Genomic DNA, 22,033 nt, shown 5'->3' with positions numbered 1-22,033 from the left:
ATCTATATATATATATATATATATATATATATATATATATATTTATTTTATATTTTTTTGGGGGGTAATAACCATCTATCTACCATGTTAACCCTCTAGGCTGCTATAATACACACATAAACCTAAGATGGAAGAACATGAAAGGCTTGGTTTTAACTTAATGCAGGACATGAAAAGTTAAAGTGACAGTACAGTAGTCTGTAGGCTTTTTAACAGGAAGGATAACTTCTGATTGGCATCAAACATTTTGAACATCGATATAATATACACATGAAACGCTATACATTGTAGCCGGAGCCAATATATTATTAAGAACGTAATATCGAGACCGTACTGTGACCGTGCGCGGTGATCATGACGGAAAGCACCCACCTGCTTAAACCCCGCGCTGTATCCTAACAGTTCTGCCATGCATTCACTCGTTATTATGGCGGAGAGGAGATGACGGTGAAAGGATAATGCACAGCCTACAGGCCTTTCTCTCTCTGCTGTCTGTATTTGTGTTTGTGACTATTACAGCCGGTAGTGAAGAAATCTTCTGACACTTCTAAGCCACACCCAGGCTGCATTGTTACTTCCTGATTTTGGAACATATGACGACAGCACGCCCACATTGTATTAAAAATATCATTTAAATTTGTCTATGACGGGGTTGGAGGGGGGCAGGGATAGCATCAACATAGTCGCGGGTAGAGGAATTCACCTTCGGCAGTCCTGTGTTCACAACAGTGCAGGAGAGAAGTAACGTAAATGTACTAATGAACCTATTTTATATTGGACACACGAGGGCGCTATTTACTCACTTTTCAACTGTCGCATGTGCCCATTTCATAATAACTGGTAATAGTGAGAGGTTAGCATGTATTGGGAGTATGATCTTTGACCCTCTGTAACTTTTGCACCCATCATTATTCACGATTCACTCAGGATGATCTGTAACCATGGTAGCATCCACATTAATATGCGAAGTGTTTAGAAACATATTCTATTCTTATTTACATTAAAAAGTGACTCCAAAAAAAGACACAATGCATTATTTACCACTCATCTCTATTGGGCACAAAATATTCTGAAACAGTCATTATTGCTCATATTTGTCAAGAATGTTAATAATTTAGGACCTTACTGTATGTTGTGCCATCAGAAGTGCCAAAGTGATGTCCTCGAATGGAGGGTGTATTTTTACGTGCTGGACTTTAGAAACAGGACATCACATGTTTATGGGGATCTAGGATCAGGGGTTAAGTTTCCTCTAGGTACAGATCTAGGATCAGGGGTTAAGTTTCCTCTAGGTACAGATCTAGGATCAGGGGTTAAGTTTCCTCTAGGTACAGATCTAGGATCAGGGGTTAAGTTTCCTCTAGGTACAGATCTAGGATCACGGGTTAAGTTTCCTCTAGGTACAGATCTAGGATCAGGGGTTAAGTTTCCTCTAGGTACAGATTTAGGATCAGGGGTTAAGTTTCCTCTAGGTACAGATCTAGGATCAGGGGTTAAGTTTCCTCTAGGTACAGATCTAGGATCAGGGGTTAAGTTCCCTCTAGGTACAGATCTAGGATCAGGGGTTAAGTTTCCTCTAGGTACAGATCTAGGATCAGGGGTTAAGTTTCCTCTAGGTACAGATCTAGGATCAGGGGTTAAGTTTCCTCTAGGTACAGATCTAGGATCAGGGGTTAAGTTTCCTCTAGGTACAGATCTAGGATCACGGGTTAAGTTTCCTCTAGGTACAGATCTAGGATCAGGGGTTAAGTTTCCTCTAGGTACAGATCTAGGATCAGGGGTTAAGTTTCCTCTAGGTACAGATCTAGGATCACAGGTTAAGTTTCCTCTAGGTACAGATCTAGGATCAGGGGTTAAGTTTCCTCTAGGTACAGATTTAGGATCAGGGGTTAAGTTTCCTCTAGGTACAGATCTAGGATCAGGGGTTAAGTTTCCTCTAGGTACAGATCTAGGATCAGGGGTTAAGCTTCCTCTAGGTACAGATTTAGGATCAGGGGTTAAGTTTCCTCTAGGTACAGATCTAGGATCACGGGTTAAGTTTCCTCTAGGTACAGATCTAGGATCAGGGGTTAAGTTTCCTCTAGGTACAGATCTAGGATCAGGGGTTAAGTTTCCTCTAGGTACAGATCTAGGATCACAGGTTAAGTTTCCTCTAGGTACAGATCTAGGATCAGGGGTTAAGTTTCCTCTAGGTACAGATTTAGGATCAGGGGTTAAGTTTCCTCTAGGTACAGATCTAGGATCAGGGGTTAAGTTTCCTCTAGGTACAGATCTAGGATCAGGGGTTAAGCTTCCTCTAGGTACAGATTTAGGATCAGGGGTTAAGTTTCCTCTAGGTACAGATCTAGGATCAGGGGTTAAGCTTCCTCTAGGTACAGATTTAGGATCAGTTTCCTTTCCCTCAATCCTAACATTGTCTAAGGTCAACCTCACCCTACACCTGAGACTGGGAGCCTGCCGCTGTCCGCCAGTGGTACTTAAGTAAAAATACTTTAAAGTACTACTTAAAGTATTTTCTTGGGGTATCTGTACTTTACTATTTATATTTCTGACAACTTTCACTTTTACTTCACTACATTCCTAAAATAATGTACTTTTTATGCAATACATCCCTGACACTCATTGCATTTTGAATGCTTAGCAGGGCAGAAAAATGGTACGTTTCACACAGTTATCAAGAGAACATCCCTGGTCATCCCTACTGCCTCTGATATGGTGGACTCACTAAACAGAGAACATCCCTGGTCATCCCTACTGCCTCTGATATGGTGGACTCACTAAACAGAGAACATCCCTGGTCATCCCTACTGCCTCTGATATGGTGGACTCACTAAACAGAGAACATCCCTGGTCATCCCTACTGCCTCTGATATGGTGGACTCACTAAACAGAGAACATCCCTGGTCATCCCTACTGCCTCTGATATGGTGGACTCACTAAACAGAGAACATCCCAGGTAATCCCTACTGCCTCTGATATGGTGGACTCACTAAACAGAGAACATCCCTGGTCATCCCTACTGCCTCTGATATGGTGGACTCACTAAACAGAGAACATCCCTGGTCATCCCTACTGCCTCTGGTCTGGAGGACTCACTAAACAGAGAACATCCCTGGTCATCCCTACTGCCTCTGATCTGGAGGACTCACTAAACAGAGAACATCCCTGGTCATCCCTACTGCCTCTGATCTGGAGGACTCACTAAACAGAGAACATCCCTGGTCATCCCTACTGCCTCTGATATGGTGGACTCACTAAACAGAGAACATCCCTGATCATCCCTACTGCCTCTGATCTGGAGGACTCACTAAACAGAGAACATCCCTGGTCATCCCTACTGCCTCTGATATGGTGGACTCACTAAACAGAGAACATCCCTGGTCATCCCTACTGCCTCTGATATGGTGGACTCACTAAACAGAGAACATCCCTGGTCATCCCTACTGCCTCTGATATGGCGGACTCACTAAACAGAGAACATCCCTGGTCATCCCTACTGCCTCTGATATGGTGGACTCACTAAACAGAGAACATCCCTGGTCATCCCTACTGCCTCTGATATGGTGGACTCACTAAACAGAGAACATCCCTGGTCATCCCTACTGCCTCTGATATGGTGGACTCACTAAACAGAGAACATCCCTGGTCATCCCTACTGCCTCTGATATGGTGGACTCACTAAACAGAGAACATCCCTGGTCATCCCTACTGCCTCTGATATGGTGGACTCACTAAACAGAGAACATCCCAGGTCATCCCTACTGCCTCTGATATGGTGGACTCACTAAACAGAGAACATCCCAGGTCATCCCTACTGCCTCTGATATGGTGGACTCACTAAACAGAGAACATCCCAGGTCATCCCTACTGCCTCTGATCACTAAACATATATGCTTCGTATGATGTCTGAGTTTTGGAGTGTGGCCCTGGCTGTCCGTATATTTCAGACCCCTTGACTTTTTCCACACTTTGTTACGTTACAGCTTTATTCTAAAATCTAATCGTGTTTTTTTCCTTCATAAATCTACACATAATACCCCATAAAGACAAAGCAAAAAACAGGTTTTTAGACATTTTTGCAAACGTATTAAAAATTAACATTAAAATATCACATTTACATACAGTACCAGTCAAAAGTTTGGACACACCTACTCAATCAAGGGTTTTTCTTTATTTGTACTATTTTCTACATTGTAGAATAATAGTGAAGACATCATCATTATGAAATAACACATATGGAATCATGTAGTAACCAAACAGGTGTAAAACAAATCAAAACATATTTTATATTTAAGATTCTTCAAATTGGCCATCCTTTGCCTTCGTGACAGCTTTGCACACTCTTGGCATTCTCTCAACCAGCTTCATGAGGAATGCTTTTCCAACAGTCTTGAAGGAGTTCCCATATATACTGAGCACTTGTTGGCTGCTTTTCCTTCACTCTGCAGTCCAACTCATCCCAAACCATCTCAGTTAGGTTGAGGTCAGGTGATTGTGGAGGCCAGGTCATCAGATGCAGCACTCCATCACTCTTCTTCTTGGTCAAATATCCCTTACACAGCCTGGAGGTGTGTTGGGTCATTGTCCTGTTGAAAAACAAATGATAGTCCCACTAAGCGCAAACCAGATTTGATGGCGTATCACTGCAAAATGCTGTGGTAGCCATGCTGGTGTGCCTTGAATTCTAAATAAACCACTAACAGTGTCACCAGCAAAGCACTCCCACACCATGACACCTCTTCCTCCATGCTTCACGGTGGGAACAACACATGCGGAGCTCATCGGTTCACCTACTCTGCGTCTCACAAAGAACCAAACCAAAAGATCAAAGGACAGATTTCTAATGTCCATTGCTCGCATTTCTTGGTTTCTTTGCAGCAATTCAACCATGAAGGCCTGATTCACACAGTCTCCTCTGAACAGTTGATGTTGAGATGTGTCTGTTGCTTGAACTCCGTGAAGCATTTATTTGGGCTGCAATTTCTGAGGCTGGTAACTCTAATGAACTTGTCCTCTGCAACAGAGGTAACTCTGGGTCTTCCTTTTCTGTGGCAGTCCTCATGAAAACCAGTTTCATCATAGCACTTGATGGTTTATTCGACTGAACTTGAAGAAAATGTCATGTCCTAGGATGACAGCAGTGTGCACATAGCCTGTATTCTCTTCAGAGCCATGTCTACCTACGGTGGCCATTCTCAATAGCAAGGCTATGCTCACTGAGTCTGTACATAGTCAAAGCTTTCCTTAAGTTTGGGTCAGTCACAGTGATCAGGTATTCTGCCACTGTGTACAGTCTGTTTATGGCCAAAAAGCATTGTAACGTGTCTGTTGGGAGTCGGGAAGCAAGTACAGGGAGTGCAAATTTTATAATAAATAGAACATCGTACAAAACAAGAAACAGGAAAAGCAAACAGACATGCAACAGAAACAGTGTCAATAACGCCTGAGGAAAGATATAGTGACAGATATAGGGGAGGGAGTCAGGAAGGTGGTGGAGTCCAGGTGAGTGTCATAAGTCGCAAGCGACAGGTGTGGGTAATGGTGAGACAACTGGCGACGTTGAGCTCCGGAGAGAGGGAGCGGGAGAAAATGTGACAAATACCATACTCTCTGTTTAGGGCCAAATAGCATTCTAGTTTGGGTCAGTCACAGTGGTCAGGTATTCTGCCGCTGTGTACTCTCTGTTTAGGGCCAAATAGCATTCTAGTTTGGGTCAGTCACAGTGGTCAGGTATTCTGCCGCTGTGTACTCTCTGTTTAAGGCCAAATAGCATTCTAGTTTGGGTCAGTCACAGTGGTCAGGTATTCTGCCGCTGTGTACTCTCTGTTTAAGGCCAAATAGCATTCTAGTTTGGGTCAGTCACAATGGTCAGGTATTCTGCCGCTGTGTACTCTCTGTTTAGGGCCAAATCGCATTCTAGTTTGCAGTTTTTTTGTTGATTCTTTCCAATATGTGTAAGTAATTATCTTTTTGTTTTCACATGATTTGGTTGGGTTTAATTGTGTTGCTGTTCTGGGGCTCTGTGGGGTGAGTTTGTGTTTGTGAACAGAGCCCCAGTACCAGCTTGCTTAGTGAACTCTTCTCCAGGTTCATCTCTCTGTAGGTGATGGCTTTGTTATGGAAGGATTTGGAATCTCTCTCAATTCAATTCAATTCAAGGGGCTTTATTGACATGGGAAACATATGTTTACATTGCCAAAGCAAGGGAAATGGATAAACAAAAGTGAAATAAACAATAAAAATGTACAGTAAACATTACACTCAGTAAACATTACACTCAGTTAACATTACACTCATTAAACAATACACTCAGTTAACATTACACTCAGTTAACATTACACTCAGTTAACATTACACTCAGTAAACATTACACTCAGTAAACATTACACTCAGTAAACATTACACTCAGTTAACATTACACTCAGTTAACATTACACTCAGTAAACATTACACTCAGTAAACATTACACTCAGTAAACATTACACTCAGTAAACATTACACTCAGTAAACATTACACTCAGTAAACATTACACTCATTAAACATTACACTCAGTAAACATTACACTCAGTTAACATTACACTCAGTTAACATTACACTCATTAAACATTACACTCAGTAAACATTACACTCATTAAACATTACACTCAGTTAACATTACACTCAGTTAACATTACACTCAGTTAACATTACACTCAGTAAACATTACACTCATTAAACATTACACTCAGTTAACATTACACTCAGTAAACATTACACTCAGTAAACATTACACTCAGTAAACATTACACTCAGTTAACATTACACTCACAAAAGTTCCAAAAGAATAAAGACGTTTCAAATGTCATGTGTCTATATACAGTGTTGTAATGATGTGCAAATAGTTAAAGTACAAAAGGGGAAATAAATAAACATAGATATGTGTTGCATTTACAATGGTGTTTGTTCTTCACTGGTTGCCCTTTGCTTTACCTTTAGGATTCCACAGGGATGGACTGTGTGTGTGTGTGTGTGTGTGTGTGTGTGTGTGTGTGTGTGTGTGTGTGTGTGTGTGTGTGTGTGTGTGTGTGTGTGTGTGTGTGTGTGTGTGTGTGTGTGTGTGTGAGTGTGTGTGTAGGTGGGGACTAAGTCAGTGTCTCAGTGTGTGGAGTATTACTACACCTGAAAGTAGAGTCTTCGTCTGAATCAGCCTTGTTGAATGCAAAATGTCACTTGTTTTCACATAGCGGTAGTCATACAGTTGTCTGTCTGTCTGTCTGTCTGTCTGTCTGTCTGTCTGTCTGTCTGTCTGTCTGTCTGTCTGTCTGTCTGTCTGTCTGTCTGTCTGTCTGTCTGTCTGTCTGTCTGTCTGTCTGTCTGTCTGTCTGTCTGTCTGTCTGTCTGTATTATGTTCAGACCCACCGCCAGCAGGTGGAGCTGCACTACCCTAAACCCTGCCGCAGGGCTGACACTAAACCAGGATTGACCCTAAACTGATCCTAAACCCTTCACCAGGACTGACCTTAAACCAGGACTGACTCTACACCAGGAATGACTCTACACCAGGACTGACCTTAAACCAGGACTACCCCGCACCAGGACTGATCCTAAACCAGGACTGATTCTAAACCAGGACTGACCCTACACCAGGACTGATCCTAAACCCTACACCAAGACTGATCCTAAACCCTACACCAGGACTGATCCTAACAGCACTGACATTAAACCCTACTAGGACTGACCCTACACTAGGACTGATCCTGCACCAGGACTGACCCTACACCAGGACTGATCCTAAACCAGGACTGACCCTACACCAGGACTGATCCTGCACCAGGACTGACCCTACACCAGGACTGATCCTAAACCAGGACTGACCCTACACCAGGACTGATCCTAAACCCAACACCAGGACTGATCCTAAACCCTACACCAGGACTGATCCTAAACCCTACACCAGGACTGATCCTAAACCCTACACCAGGACTGATCCTAAACCCTACACCAGGACTGATCCTAAACCCTACACCAGGACTGATCCTAAACCCTACACCAGGACTGATCCTAAACCCTACACCAGGACTGATCCTAAACCCTACACCAGGACTGATCCTAAACCCTACACCAGGACTGATCCTAAACCCTACACCAGGACTGATCCTAAACCCTACACCAGGACTGATCCTAAACCCTACACCAGGACTGATCCTAAACCCTACACCAGGACTGATCCTAAACCCTACACCAGGACTGATCCTAAACCCTACACCAGGACTGATCCTAAACCCTACACCAGGACTGATCCTAAACCCTACACCAGGACTGATCCTAAACCCTACACCAGGACTGATCCTAAACCCTACACCAGGACTGATCCTAAACCCTACACCAAGACACTAGGTACATTTTCACACCACTGGATTTTATCAGTTTATATCCGTTTTTTTCTCTTTATATCAGTATATTTAAGTTTTACTAAGTTTACATCCATTTATATCCGTTTATATCTGTTTATATCAGTTTAAATATGAGTAAATGATGGATGCAAAGTATATTGAAAGCAGGTTTTTCCACACAGGTGTGGTTCTTGAGTAAATTCGTTTCTGTTGACGTATATTTGTTTTTTATTGGACATATAAAGAAATACAAATGACAAATTGTACAGATACATCCTTTTTTCTCCCTATACTTATTTAAACACTTCACTCCCTTTATTAACAACAAAAGCAGCATACATACAAAAATAAAATACATTTATGATTGGAAATAGTACACATACACAAGTACACATACACAAAAATATAAATAAATATCACAACATACTATTCCTTCCTTCCCACACCCTCCCGTATCCCGTTGGCCATCATTCTTACTCCTGATCAAAAGAAGGAAACTGTTCAAAAAAGGAAATGGAAGAATGGCATCTCAAGAAAAAGGTTATCAGTACATCCTCTCAGAGTGTATTTAATGTTTTCAAAGTGTAGAAAAGTCATTAGATCTTTCAACCAGGATGATGCAGTGGGAGGTTTGAAGGATTTCAAGATTAGCAAGATCTGCCGGCGTGCTATTAGGGAGGCAAACGCTACAATGTCCGCTTTACTTCCTGTGAGACTAGGCAACAAAGGTGGAACTCCAAATATGGCTCTTAGAGGACAAGGCTGCAGGTCAATATCTAGAATTCTAGAGATTAAGTATTAAAACCTTTAAGGATCCACCCCTTTCTTTTGTACCATCATATTTGAGATGCAAGAGAAAGGCCATAATGTATTATTCCAGCCCAGGTGCAATTCAGATTTTGGCCACCAGATGGCAGCAGTGTATCTGTAAAGTTTTAGACTTTATATTTTAGACTGCATTTCTGTTCAAAATGTTGTATCAAGACTGCCCAAATGTGCCTAATATGAACTGTAACTCAGCAAAATCGTTGAAATTATTGCATGTTGCGTTTATATTTTTGTTCAGTATATCTATTATATTTTTGTTCAGTATATCTATTATATTTTTGTACAGGGGGCCAGGTTTAGCAGATATCTGAAAATCGTATTTCCTATCAAATCACCCATGGAGGCACAAACAGGGGAATAACGGAGATAATTGCGATGCATGGTGTTGTCTCCGACTCACTGAGGAAATGGCTGTAAATCCCTGAAACCATATTCTGATCTCCTTCGCTGCCATTAAAGACTCAGACAGCTTAGAACACGAATAAAACATGTGGGTGTGGTCTGCCGGAGTGAATGAACATCACGTGTCCTTTGTGTCTGGGAGGAATTTACTATGTTTTTCTTTGGTGCAGTGAATTCTGTGCAAGACATTGAACTGAATTAAACTTAACTAATCACATGAGGATGTGGAGTTAACCCTAAGAAGGGCCTCCTCCCACCAGTCATCAGCACAGTCAAGTTCAAGTTCACCTCTCCAGTCTGTCTGGATTTTGTTTATTGGAGAGGGTTCAGAGGACAGCATAATGTTCATATAATCTACAATTCAGACCTTGCCGACTCCACGGGAGGGACAAAATCTCCTCTAGCAACGTCTTGGGAGGTAGTTGAGGAAAGGTGGGAAAATGAGAACGAACAAAGTTACGGGCTTGAAAATAACAGAAAAGATTAGAAGGAGCCAGATTAGATTTAGCTACGAGATCATTAAAACTGTCAAACTTCCCATCTAAAAATAAATAATGAAACAAACCAACCCTCTCTCACGCCACAAACAAAAAGCCTGGTGGAGTTTGAAGGGTAAAAATAGGTTGTTGCAGATAGTGTTTAGAAGAGAAGGGGCCAAACGTCTGAAATGTTGACGGAATTGTCTCCAGATCTTCAGAGTAGAGTGCACAATGGGGTGTCCAGTACACTTTGAAGTACACAGGGACAGTGGGGAACAGGTCAGAGAAGAAAGCGAGGATGATTGGCAGGAGTGCGCCACTAATAAGTACCAGTTGGTACCTGGAGATTTACACCAGACCATCATTTTCTGAATATTGGCTGCCCAATAGTAAAGCAGTACATTTGGAAGTGCCAATCCTTCATCTTGTCTCCTTCTTTGAAGTATTGCTCTACGTATCCTAGGATAATTGCCTGCCAAGATAGAATGACTGATGAGCCTATCCAACTTGTTAATGAGAGAGGCAGGCTATCCCAGCGTTGTAAGTCTGTAAGTCTGCTTTAACTCGTGTGATTAGGCTTGCAAAGTTAGTTGTATGCAGGGGAGCCAGAGAGTGTGTTATATTCACACCAAAATAGGACAAACCAGAGGGTGACAGACAGAAAGGCAGGACTCCAAGGGGAATTTGCTTGGCAGCAGAGTTGATTGGAAAACATTACGTTTTCTGTATGTTCAATTTGTAACTTGAGAATGACCCAAACGTGTTTAAAATATGCATTATGTTATTGACAGAGTTCACAAGGTTAGTGATATATAATAGTAGATTATCTTCATACAGCGACACTTTGTGCTCTTGACCAGATCTGTGGATTCCAGTAAATGATGGTGATAATTATAAGGCCAAGAAAAGCAGTTCTATCGCAAGAGCAAAAAGGTGCGTGGACAGAGGGCACCCTTGACGGGTCCCTCTGGAAAGGGGTAAGTATTTTGAATGTTCAGAGTTGGTGTGAACGCTAGCCGTAGGAGCAGAATAGAGCAGATGTATCCATGAGCTGAAATTGGACCCAAATCTTCCTAAAATCTTAAATAAAGAATCCCACTCCACCCGGTCGAAAGCCTTCTCTTCATCAAGAGAAACAACAGTTTCGGGATCTGGAGAGATAGAAGGAGAGAGTATAATGTTCAAAAGCCGGGGTACATTGGAAAACAGTTGTGGCCTCTTTGATGAAACCGGTTTGATCATCAGATATGACATCCTGAAGGTTCCAACCGGCATGCTAGAACCTTAGCTAATAGTTTAACATCAGCGTTCAAAAAGGAAATGGGCCGATATCCACCGCATTCCGCTGAACATTTATCTTCCTTAAGTATAAGTGAGATGGAGGCTTGGGTTAGCGTTGGGGAGAGAGAGCCCTCTGATAACAAGTCGGTGAAGATATCTAATAGTAATGGGGCGAGTTGATCCGAGATTTTTTTTATAAAAGTCAAAAGGGGGAAGCTATCAGGGCCTGCATTAACTTTAGACCTTTTTGTTATCTCATCAAGATGAAGAGGGTTGTGCCTGAACTTTACTCATGTCCATATCAATGGATGGGATATAATCTAAAAAGTTATCTAAAAAGTTGTCCATGGCCGTATTATCTGACGGGGGATCGGATTTGTAGAGGTTGGAATACAATGACACGAAAATTGAATTCATATTCGAGGGATGATTTACTCTGCTTTATCAGTGGAAAGCAGATTAAATTGAGTTTGACATTTCAGCCTCTCTGATAATTCAGGGGATGGTGAAGTTGAATAACCAGTAGGCAAAAAAAAAGGGTCAGCCCCTGTATTGGGAAATTGTTAAACGTCATTAGGAGTAAATAACTCAATTCAAGTATATACAAACGGACAACTAGCATTTTGGATATGTACAATTAAGCATACAAACCGTGGGTCTAAAGCCTTCAGCTAGTGCAACAATTAAACAAGAGTAGAATTGGAAGAGAGGAGTGATGTTGTATCTGTAACGAAGTTCGTTTGTTGAAGGAAGAGAGTCAGACCGAAATGCAGCGTGTAGGTTACTCATGACTTTAATGAATGAAGACGGTACATGAAATAACTAAATACAAAAACAACAAACGGAACGTGAAACTAATTACAGCCTATCTGGTGACTACAACACAGAGACAGGAACAAACACCCACGAAACTCAGGCTGCCTAAATACGGTTCCCAATCAGAGACAACGAAAGCACCTGACTAATTGAGAATCGCCTCAGGCAGCCAAGCCTATACCACACCCCTAATCAGCCGCAATCCCAAATAATACAAACCCCAATACGAAACATAACATATAAACCCATGTCACACCCTGGCCTACCCAAACATATGACAAAAACACAAAATACAATGACCAAGGCGTGACAGAACCCCCCCCCCTCCCCCCCTAAGGTGCGGACTCCCGGACGCACCTCAAGAGCATAGGGAGGGTCCGGGTGGGCGTCTGTCCATGGTGGCGGTTCTGGCTCGGGACGTGGACCCCACTCCATTAATGTCCTTGTTCCTCCCCTTCCCGTCCTGGGATAATCCACCCTCTCCGCCGACCATGGCCTAATAGTCCTCACCCAGATCCCCACATCAATGAGGAGCCGCTTGTAACAGAGGGGCAGCTCGGGACAGAGGGGCAGCTCGGGACAGAGGGGCAGCTCGGGACAGAGGGGCATCTCGGGACAGAGGGGCAGCTCGGGACAGAGGGGCAGCTCGGGACAGAGGGGCAGCTCGGGACAGAGGGGCAGGACAGAGGGGCAGCTCGGGACAGAGGGGCAGCTCGGGACAGAGGGGCAGCTCGGAACTGAGGGGAAGCCCGGGACCGAGGGGGTGCCCGGGACCGAGGGGAAGCCCGGGACTGAGAGGAATCCCAGTACTGAGAGGAATCCCAGTACTGAGAGGAAGCTCAGTACTGAGATGAAGCTCAGACAGGTAGTAGGCTCCGGTAAATCCTGGCTGGCTGGCGGAACTGGAAGATTCTGGTTGTCTGGCAGATCTGGAAGAGACTGGTTGTCTGGCAGATCTGGAAGAGACTGGTTGTCTGGCAGATCTGGAAGAGACTGGTTGTCTGGCAGATCTGGCGGATCCTGGCAGACTGGCGGCGCTGGGCAGACTGGCGACGCTGGGCAGACTGGCGACGATGGGCATACTGGCGACGCTGGGCAGACTGGGAGCACTGGCGGCGCTGGGCAGACGGGGAGCACTGGCGGCACTGGGCAGACTGGGAGCACTGGCGGCGCTGGGCAGACTGGCGACGCTGGGCCGACTGGTGACGCTGGGCAGACTGGAAGCACTGGCGGCGCTGGGCAGACTGGAAGCACTGGCGGCGCTGGGCAGACAGGAGACTCCGGCAGCGCAGGAGAGGAGAAAGGCTCTGGCTGCGCTAAACAGGCGGGAGACTCCGGCAGCGTAGGAGGGAAGGAAGGCTCTGGCTGTGTTGAACAGGCGAGGCGCACTGAAGGCCTGGTGCGTGGTGCTGGAACTGGTGCTACCGGATCGAGGACACGCACAGGAAGCCTGGTGCGGGGAGCTGCTACCGGAGGACTGGTGTTTGGAGGTGGCTTAGGATAGACCGGACCGTGCAGGCGCACTGGAGCTCTTGAGCACCGAGCCTGCCCAAGCTTACCTGGCTCGATGCCCACTCTAGCCCGGCCAATAGGAAGGGCTGGTATGTGCTGCACCTGGCTCTGCACCCGCACTGGAAACACCGTGTGCTCCATAGCATAACACGGTGCCTGCCCGGTCTCTCTAGCCCAACGGTGAGCACAGGGAGTATGCGCAGGTTTCCTACCTGGCATAACTATTCTCCCTTCTAGCCTCCCCCCAATAATTTTTTCGAGCTGCTTTTCAGGCTTCCAACCGCGTCGCCGTGCTGCCTCCTCATACCTGCGCCTCTCCGCTTTAGCCGCTTCTATTTCTTCCTTGGGACGGCGATATTCCCCAGGTTGAGCCCAGGGTCCTTTACCGTCTAATTCCTCCTCCCATGTCCAAATCTCCAAGTGGTGCAGCCTCTCCCACTGCAACTGCTCTTCACGATTAACAGGGAGAGTAGGCTCAGGTCTGACTCCTGACTCAGCTACTCTCTCTCTGCGCTCTCCCCCGTTACTTTCGGTTTTCGCTCTGCGTCGCCGTGCTTTCCTTTTTGACTCCATTAGCCTGTAGCCCTCTTCGCACTGCTGAAGCGAATCCCAGGCGGGCTCATGCACTCTCTCCGGGTCGGCCGCCCACCTGTCGATTTCCTCCCACGTCGTATACTCCATGCTTCTGCTGTCCATAACGTCGTCCTTTAGCTCCTGCCAGTTTACACGCTGCTCGGTCCGTGAGTGGTGGGTGTTTCTGTAACTACGTTCGTTTGTTGAAGGAAGAGAGTCAGACCGAAATGCAGCGTGTAGGTTACTCATGACTTTAATGAATGAAGACGGTACATGAAATAACTAAATACAAAAACAACAAACGGAACGTGAAACTAATTACAGCCTATCTGGTGACTACAACACAGAGACAGGAACAAACACCCACGAAATACCAAGCGAAACTCAGGCTGCCTAAATACGGTTCCAAATCAGAGACAACGAAAGCACCTGACTAATTGAGAATCGCCTCAGGCAGCCAAGCCTATACCACACCCCTAATCAGCCGCAATCCCAAATAATACAAACCCCAATACGAAACATAACATATAAACCCATGTCACACCCTGGCCTACCCAAACATATGACAAAAACACAAAATACAATGACCAAGGCGTGACAGTATCGGCTGTCGTTGTCGGATGACAAATAATCTGACCAAAGCACAGCGTGGTAAGTGTTCATGCTTTTTATTTAAACTGAACATTAACAAAATAACCAAGAGAATAAACGAAAACCGAAACAGGTGCAGAAAACACTGAACAGAAAATAACTACCCACAAACACATGTGGGAAAAAGCTACCTAAGTATGGTTCCCAATCAGAGACAACAATAGACAGCTGTCCCTGATTGAGAACCATACCCAAAACAAAACAAAGAAATACAAAAACATAGAAAAAAGCACATAGAATGCCCACCCAAATCACACCCTGACCAAACCAAAATAGAGACATAAAAAGCTCTCTAAATGTCAGGGTGTGACAGATGTATTAAAATCCAATGTCTTAGTGGAGTCCAAGATAAAAATGAATGTAACTGAGGACCGTCAGTGAACAACATCACCAATTAATGTATGTAGTTCAGAGTGTCCATAAAAACTAACAGTAAAAAATATATATGTATTTTTAAAAATTATATATATATATCACGCAGACCCCAAATGAAAAATGTATGTACTCAAATATTGGTGGACAAGATCAGTGTCTAACTAGCTAGTAACATTGGTATCCAAAATGACCTAAAGGCTGCCAAACTGCAATGTAGGCTATAGATTACCATTCGTAGAGCAGGAAGTTCAAAGCCTTAGTAAAATGAAAGAAATCAAAATGCTGCGCTTTTAACAGCGCTTGTCTATGATTATTAAGAAACAAGATGCAATGGAAGTTTAAAGAGCAGTAAGACAGCATAGTATGTTTTATGTTCAACAACAGAAACAAGTTATGTGCTACCTACTGTAGCTAGCAAGCTTGAGCATAGGATTGTTTCATGAGAAACAGCTCGATAGATGGCCATAGATGTATGTAGCCTTGTATCCACACGGTCACTAAAACTAACATTACTCACATAATACAGGGAGGTGAGAAATCATCCCATTTCAGTGTATGTGCTGTCGGTAGACGGGCTGTTAAAGGTGACACGGAGTAAACCAGGATAAATCAGCCCAAAGCAGATTCCCTTCTCGTACAGAGTGGACTTAATGTTTTTATTTTTTATTTGACCTTTATTTAACTAGGCAAGTCAATTAAGAACAAATTCTTATTTTCAATGACGGCCTAGGAACATTGGTTTAACTGTCTGTTCAGGGGCAGAACGACAGATTTGTACCTTGTCAGCTCAGGGATTTGAACTTGCAACCTTCCGGTTAAATGTCGTTGAATGCGGCCCGTTTCTTCGCCAGGCTGAAACTGAACTGAAATCCTGGTAGAACTTTTATCTTGTGGTCTTTTCTTTGTATCGATGGAACCTTTGATGGGACACGGTTCGGCCATCTGGGCGAGGTTTCGGTGCTGCGTTGGGCTCTACTGAGTTCAGGGAGATTGGGAAAATCGCCCAAAACTTCCTTGAACAGCTGAGCCATGAACTGGGTTGGATATCCTGTCTCAGAATCCTCTGGCAGTCCAATCACACTGATATTCTGCCGCTTTGAACGTGAAATCAAATCTTCCACTTGTAGCTGCAGAGACTTGTTGGCGCATGTCAAGCCTGGTTTCTAGCGCAATGAGTTGGTCGCTGTGGCCCGAGACCGGCCTCAACTTCGGCCAGTGTGGTAGTGTGAGATGCCACAGAACTCCGGTCCAAGGTTGACTAAATTGGAGCCAGTGCAGCCGCCAGTGAGTTATTCACCAATTCGGGGTGTGTTCTGCTGCCAAACTTTCATGCGATTTTGCCAGCTCTCTGACCTTGGATCTCCAGTGTTATCCAGTTAGCCGTATCACCCGGAGTGGCTATTGAAGCCTTCAATGAAGGTGGGGTGGTAGCCGTTTTAGCTGAAGTCGATTTGGTACAATGTGAAGTTTTTCCCGACGATTTTCCAAAGCGTGTGACTGGTTTGCTCATGCTAGTGTAACGGATGTGAAACGGCTAGCTTAGCTAGCGGTGGTGCGCGCTAAATAGCGTTTCAATCGGTGACGTCACTTGCTCTGAGACCTTGAAGTAGTGGTTCCCCTTGCTTTGCAAGGAGCGATGGGTAACGATGCTTCGAGGGTGACTGTTGTTGATATGTGCAGAGGGTCCCTGGTGCAGACGGTCTAAAGTTATACTGTTACACTAGTGTCGGTACACTCTATTACTATGTAGTTACAATGACTTTTGAGGTCATAAGAAGTATGAATTTAGGGGAAATTGAGGATTATTTACAAAAGTTGTCGGAGAAGAGACCTCGCGCGACTTCTTTATACATTGCTCAACCGGAGGCAGTTCCTGAGATAATTAAGCAATTAACATCCCATCATGCCTAGGGTCATGTATAAAGACGCCCAGTTGCCCATTATTTTGGGTACCAAGGCTAGAAGAAGAGATCTCAGTGACTATGAAAGAGGGGTCTCAAAGGAGTTTAGGGGGTTTAAAGTGTGTGTGTGTGTGTGTGTGTGTGTGTGTGTGTGTGTGTGTGTGTGTGTGTGTGTGTGTGCGTGCGTGCGTGCGTGAGTGTGTGTCTCGATCACCAGATCTCAACCCAAATTAACACTTATGGGAAATTCTGAAGTGGCACCTGAAACAGCGTTATCCACCATCAACAAAACACCAAATTATGGAATTTCTTGTGGTAGAATGGTGTCACATCCCTCCAATAGAGTTCCAGACACATGTAGAATCTATGCCGAGGTGCATCGAAGCTTTTCTGGAGGCTCGTTTTGATCCAACACCCTATTAAGACTCTTTATGTTGGTGTTTCCTTTATTTTGACAGTTATCTGCAGGCTATATTTACTGTAGATTCCGAGACACATACTGAAGTTTTTACAACTTGTCACCCAAGCTGTAGTTATTAGGCTAATGTCATAACTACCCTTTTTTTTTTAATTCAGTTGAAGCTTTAACCCAATATTAACGTTTTTTTTTGTTGTATTTATTAAATTAAGCTGATATAGACAGCCTGGCTAAAGGCAGTCCTATCTCTATCAGTTAGCTGGCCAAGTAGTCTGTCGCTATGCGCTATGGTTCCAAAGGTCCCCTTCCAACATTCCACCTGCTTCACAGCCAATAGACGGGAACGCGTCCTGGTGAGCTGGACTACAGAAAGAACATGCCGCGACGGAAACGTCAAAACAAAAAGCCATTCAAGTCTGCATCAGAAGACCTGACAAGAATAATGGAAAATGTCGAGTTTCAGTCGGATGATGTGGAGGGGGAGAGAGAGGACGGGAGAGTAAAGAGAGAGGGGAGGCAGTGGGAGACAGAACCAGGGACAAGAGGCACTCCGATGAGTGAGTGTGAGCGCGTTAGCCTGGTAAAACAGAACGGTCCCACTCTGAAGACGTCCAAACAAGTTCACATCGTCTTCCTCCCCGACAGATACACAACTCTCATAGAGGTGGAGGACAGCGAGGGAAGAGAGGAGGAGGAGAGGAAAAAAGAGGCGAAGGAGAAGAGAAAAAAGGAGAAACACAAGAAGTACAGAAAGGTAGGCTATAATGTTAGGTGAAGCAAAAATAATAATTCAAGTCTCCTCTATAAAATAGTGTAATATTCTACATTTTGCTTTAGATAGTTGTTTCAAGTTATGTAACCCTAGAAACACTGCATTCACTGAATTCTTGAACTCTTGAATTCTTGTTGCTGTGCTGTTTCACTCTGAACAAGTTAACCATTCACTAACTGAGTGAGTATGGTGAACTATGAGTTAGTTCAACTCTGTCAGCACTATTTACAGGATCAGATGTGTTAGTCAGGGGCAGACTTAGTGATTTGGAGGCCCGAGACAGAGAGACCAGTCAGAGGCTGGGATTTATAGTAAAGACATGTAATTAAACTGTACAAATATATTACATTTTAATGTGCCATGATGTTTTCATCTGATTGTCAAACAAATCACTTCAAAAAGTAGGTTACCTTCGCATGTTCATACAAAAATAATTCCAGCATCCGAACAGTATGCTGTGCATCTGCCAACTTTCCTTCAATTTTGCAATTGGCTGAAACTAATTCCCCCGGAGAAAGCATTCCGAGCGAGCGAAACAGCGCCCCTCTGTCTTCTTACATGTAGCCCATGTATCTGATGCTGTCTGGCCAAAAAGAGTATAACATACATGGGGCTATACATACAGTGCCTTGCGAAAGTATTCGGCCCCCTTGAACTTTGCGACCTTTTGCCACATTTCAGGCTTCAAACATAAAGATATAAAACTGTATTTTTTTGTGAAGAATTAACAACAAGTGGGACACAATCATGAAGTGGAACGACATTTATTGGATATTTCAAACTTTTTTAACAAATCAAAAACCGAAAAATTGGGCATGAAAAATTAGGGGTTAGGGGTGGTGGTTAGGGGTTAAGGTGGGGGGTAGGGGTTAAGGGGGGTGGTTAGGGGTTAAGGGGGTGGTTAGGGGTTAAGGGCGGTGGTTAGGGGTTAAGGGGGTGGTTAGGGGTTAAGGGGTGTGGTTAGGGGTTAAGGGGGTTAAGGGGCGGTGGTTAGGGGTTAAGGGGGTGGTTTGGGGTTAAGGGGGTGGTTAGGGGTTAAGGGGGTGGTTAGGTGTTAAGGGGGGTGGTTAGGGGCTAAGGAGGAGTGGTTAGTGGTTAAGGGGGGGTTGTTAGGGGTGCTGAGAGCAGAGCAGTAGACTGTGAGTAAATCTCTCACAGCCCTAAGCTCTAACATATGACACTAGTTAACTGCTGCAACACACAGTCACATACACCCCATGTGTGCGACCCGTGTGATTGCTTGTGCCTGACCCTGTGTCTGTGTCCCATTGGTCCTGTCTGGTAGAACGTCGGGAAGGCTCTGCGGTTCGGCTGGCGATGTCTGGTTGCCGGGTTACAGAGCTTAGCGAGCGGCTATGCTACACCCCTTTCGGCTGCAGCCACGTTGGTGACCGACGTCCACAGAACTCACCGCTAGGCATGATGGGACGGAGGACTAATATCTGGGACTAGACACATACAGTCTCAACTGCATTTTATGTCATTATTTCAGACTGCTTAACCGTTACCTAATACCGTATGTGATTCTAGTGGTTAAATCAGGCGGTTGGTTATGTAATGTTTCCTTCTCCTGTTTAGTTTTACTCTGCTAGCATTGTCACATTTGAATAATATTTTTATGTTTCACGTTGAATGTTTTGATGTTTACTGGTTTTTGTTCTTTGTTTTGATGTTTACTGGTTTTTGTTCTTTGTTTTGATGTTTACTGGTCTTTGTTTTGATGTTTACTGGTCTTTGTTTTGATGTTTACTGGTCTTTGTTTTGATGTTTACTGGTCTTTATTTCGATGTTTTCTATCTGAAAAGGAAGTAAAGAAAGTGCCGGGGGAAGAAAGAGTAGGAATGAGAAAGTACAGCACGATAGAATGTAAAGAGGATGGAAACAGAAATGGATATAGAATTGAAAAGAGGAAAAAGTATGACGGGTGAAGGTTTGAGATGCGGAGATGAGTTGACAGGCCTTCATAAAAGTGTTTTTCTCCGAAGCAAAGTTAACAATTCTACAGTATGCACCATACAGTACTACGCACTTAACTGGTTTACCTGCTAGATTGAGAAAGGATTGTGACCAGGGAAATGAACCAAAATGCCTGTCCAGGTTCTACCATTCCCACCGTGGTACTAACCAGGGGTGTATCCAGCAGGTCGCAACGTTTCTGGAGTGCTCAGAACGATCTATGTAACTCTAACATGCCTCAGATAGGGAGGGCTGTAACGTAGACGCTTGGAGTCAGGAAGCAGTTGGAGAGTTTAAATAGAATGCAAACAATAAACCAACACAACACCAGGAGTAGCGTCGGGACATGGAAACAGAGTCAGTAACGCCTGATGGGAAATATGAGGCTTAAAATACAGTCAAATGTTGCTCTGTCACATGATTTAAAATACAGTAAAATGTAGCTCTGTCACATGATTTAAAATACAGTAAAATGTTGCTCTGTCACATGATTTAAAATACAGTAAAATGTACCTCTGTCACATGATTTAAAATACAGTAAAATGTAGCTCTGTCACATGATTTAAAATACAGTAAAATGTAGCTCTGTCACATGATTTAAAATACAGTAAAATGTAGCTCTGTCACATGATTTAAAATACAGTAAAATAGTGCTCTGTCACATGATTTAAAATACAGGAAAAAACCTTGCTCTTTTACAAGTGCTATATATATGGGGAGTAATCAGGAAGGTGACAGAGTCCAGGTGTGCCTGATGATGATGTGCAGGTGTGTATAATGATGGGTTGGCCTGGCGGTGGTTAGTAAACCGGTGACAGCGAACACCGGAGGGGAAGAGCAGGGGTAGAGGTGACAATGGCACTGTGTTTGGCACAATCATGTGACAGAGCAATATTTGATCCTGTATTTTAAATCATGTGACAGAGCAATATTTGATCCTGTATTTTAAATCATGTGACAGAGCAATATTTGATCCTGTATTTTAAATCATGTGACAGAGCAATATTTGATCCTGTATTTTAAATCATGTGACAGAGCAATATTTGATCCTGTATTTTAAATCATGTGACAGAGCAATATTTGATCCTGTATTTTAAATCATGTGACAGAGAAATATTTGATCCTGTATTTTAAATCATGTGACAGAGCAATATTTGATCCTGTATTTTAAATCATGTGACAGAGCAATATTTGATCCTGTATTTTAAATCATGTGACAGAGCAATATTTGATCCTGTATTTTAAATCATGTGACAGAGCTACATTTTACTGTATTTTAAGCCTTATACAGAAACTATGGACCATCTGACATGAAAACAAAGGTGGACAGTTTGATGAAAAAGCTTTAAATAAAAGGTTCAAATCCAGGCATGTCACATTATAGTGTAAAACACAGGGCATAAGAATAAGGAAAAACTGTAGAAATAGCAAATATAGAACAGATCTACCACTCCTTAGACTGGCTTTCAATGAGAATGACAGATCTATAACACATAGAACATATCTACCACTCCTTAGACTGGCTTTCAATGAGAATGACAGATCTATAACTCATAGAACAGATCTACCACTCCTTAGACTGGCTTTCAATGAGAATGATATATCTATAACACATAGAACAGATCTACCACTCCTTAGACTGGCTTTCAATGAGAATGACAGATCTATAACACATAGAACAGATCTACCACTCCTT

The 22,033-nt window shown here is 43.6% G+C and overlaps 2 protein-coding genes across 2 annotated transcripts in view; one reads left to right on the top strand and one right to left on the bottom strand.

The window, feature by feature from the left end:
• Positions 1-518, bottom strand: part of LOC115120329 (protein-tyrosine kinase 2-beta-like) — a 79,044-nt gene extending 78,526 nt beyond the window's left edge. The window contains exon 1 of the mRNA XM_065004366.1: positions 373-518. The gene's annotated coding sequence lies outside the window, so the exon portion shown is untranslated. The remainder of the gene's footprint in view (positions 1-372) is intronic.
• Positions 519-17,909: 17,391 nt separating this feature from the next.
• LOC115146699 (required for drug-induced death protein 1-like) lies at positions 17,910-21,704 on the top strand. Its single transcript, XM_029688757.2, has 2 exons — positions 17,910-18,363; positions 19,667-21,704. The coding sequence occupies exons 1-2, from the start codon at positions 17,986-17,988 to the stop codon at positions 19,796-19,798; spliced, it is 510 nt and encodes a 169-aa protein (XP_029544617.1). The 5' UTR covers positions 17,910-17,985; the 3' UTR covers positions 19,799-21,704.
• Positions 21,705-22,033: the final 329 nt, after the last annotated feature.

Source organism: Oncorhynchus nerka, linkage group LG18 (genome assembly GCF_034236695.1).
Source record: "Oncorhynchus nerka isolate Pitt River linkage group LG18, Oner_Uvic_2.0, whole genome shotgun sequence".
Taxonomy (NCBI): Eukaryota; Metazoa; Chordata; class Actinopteri; order Salmoniformes; family Salmonidae; genus Oncorhynchus; species Oncorhynchus nerka.
This window is presented reverse-complemented; position numbering and strand designations above follow the sequence as displayed.

Bases quoted from the DNA above. Each gene is read 5' to 3' on its own strand.
- LOC115146699 (XM_029688757.2), top strand. From the start codon at position 17,986: ATGCCGCGACGGAAACGTCAAAACAAAAAGCCATTCAAGTCTGCATCA. The intron at 18,364-19,666 runs GTAGGCTATAAT...CCTGTCTGGTAG, and splicing joins AACACAAGAAGTACAGAAAG to AACGTCGGGAAGGCTCTGCG.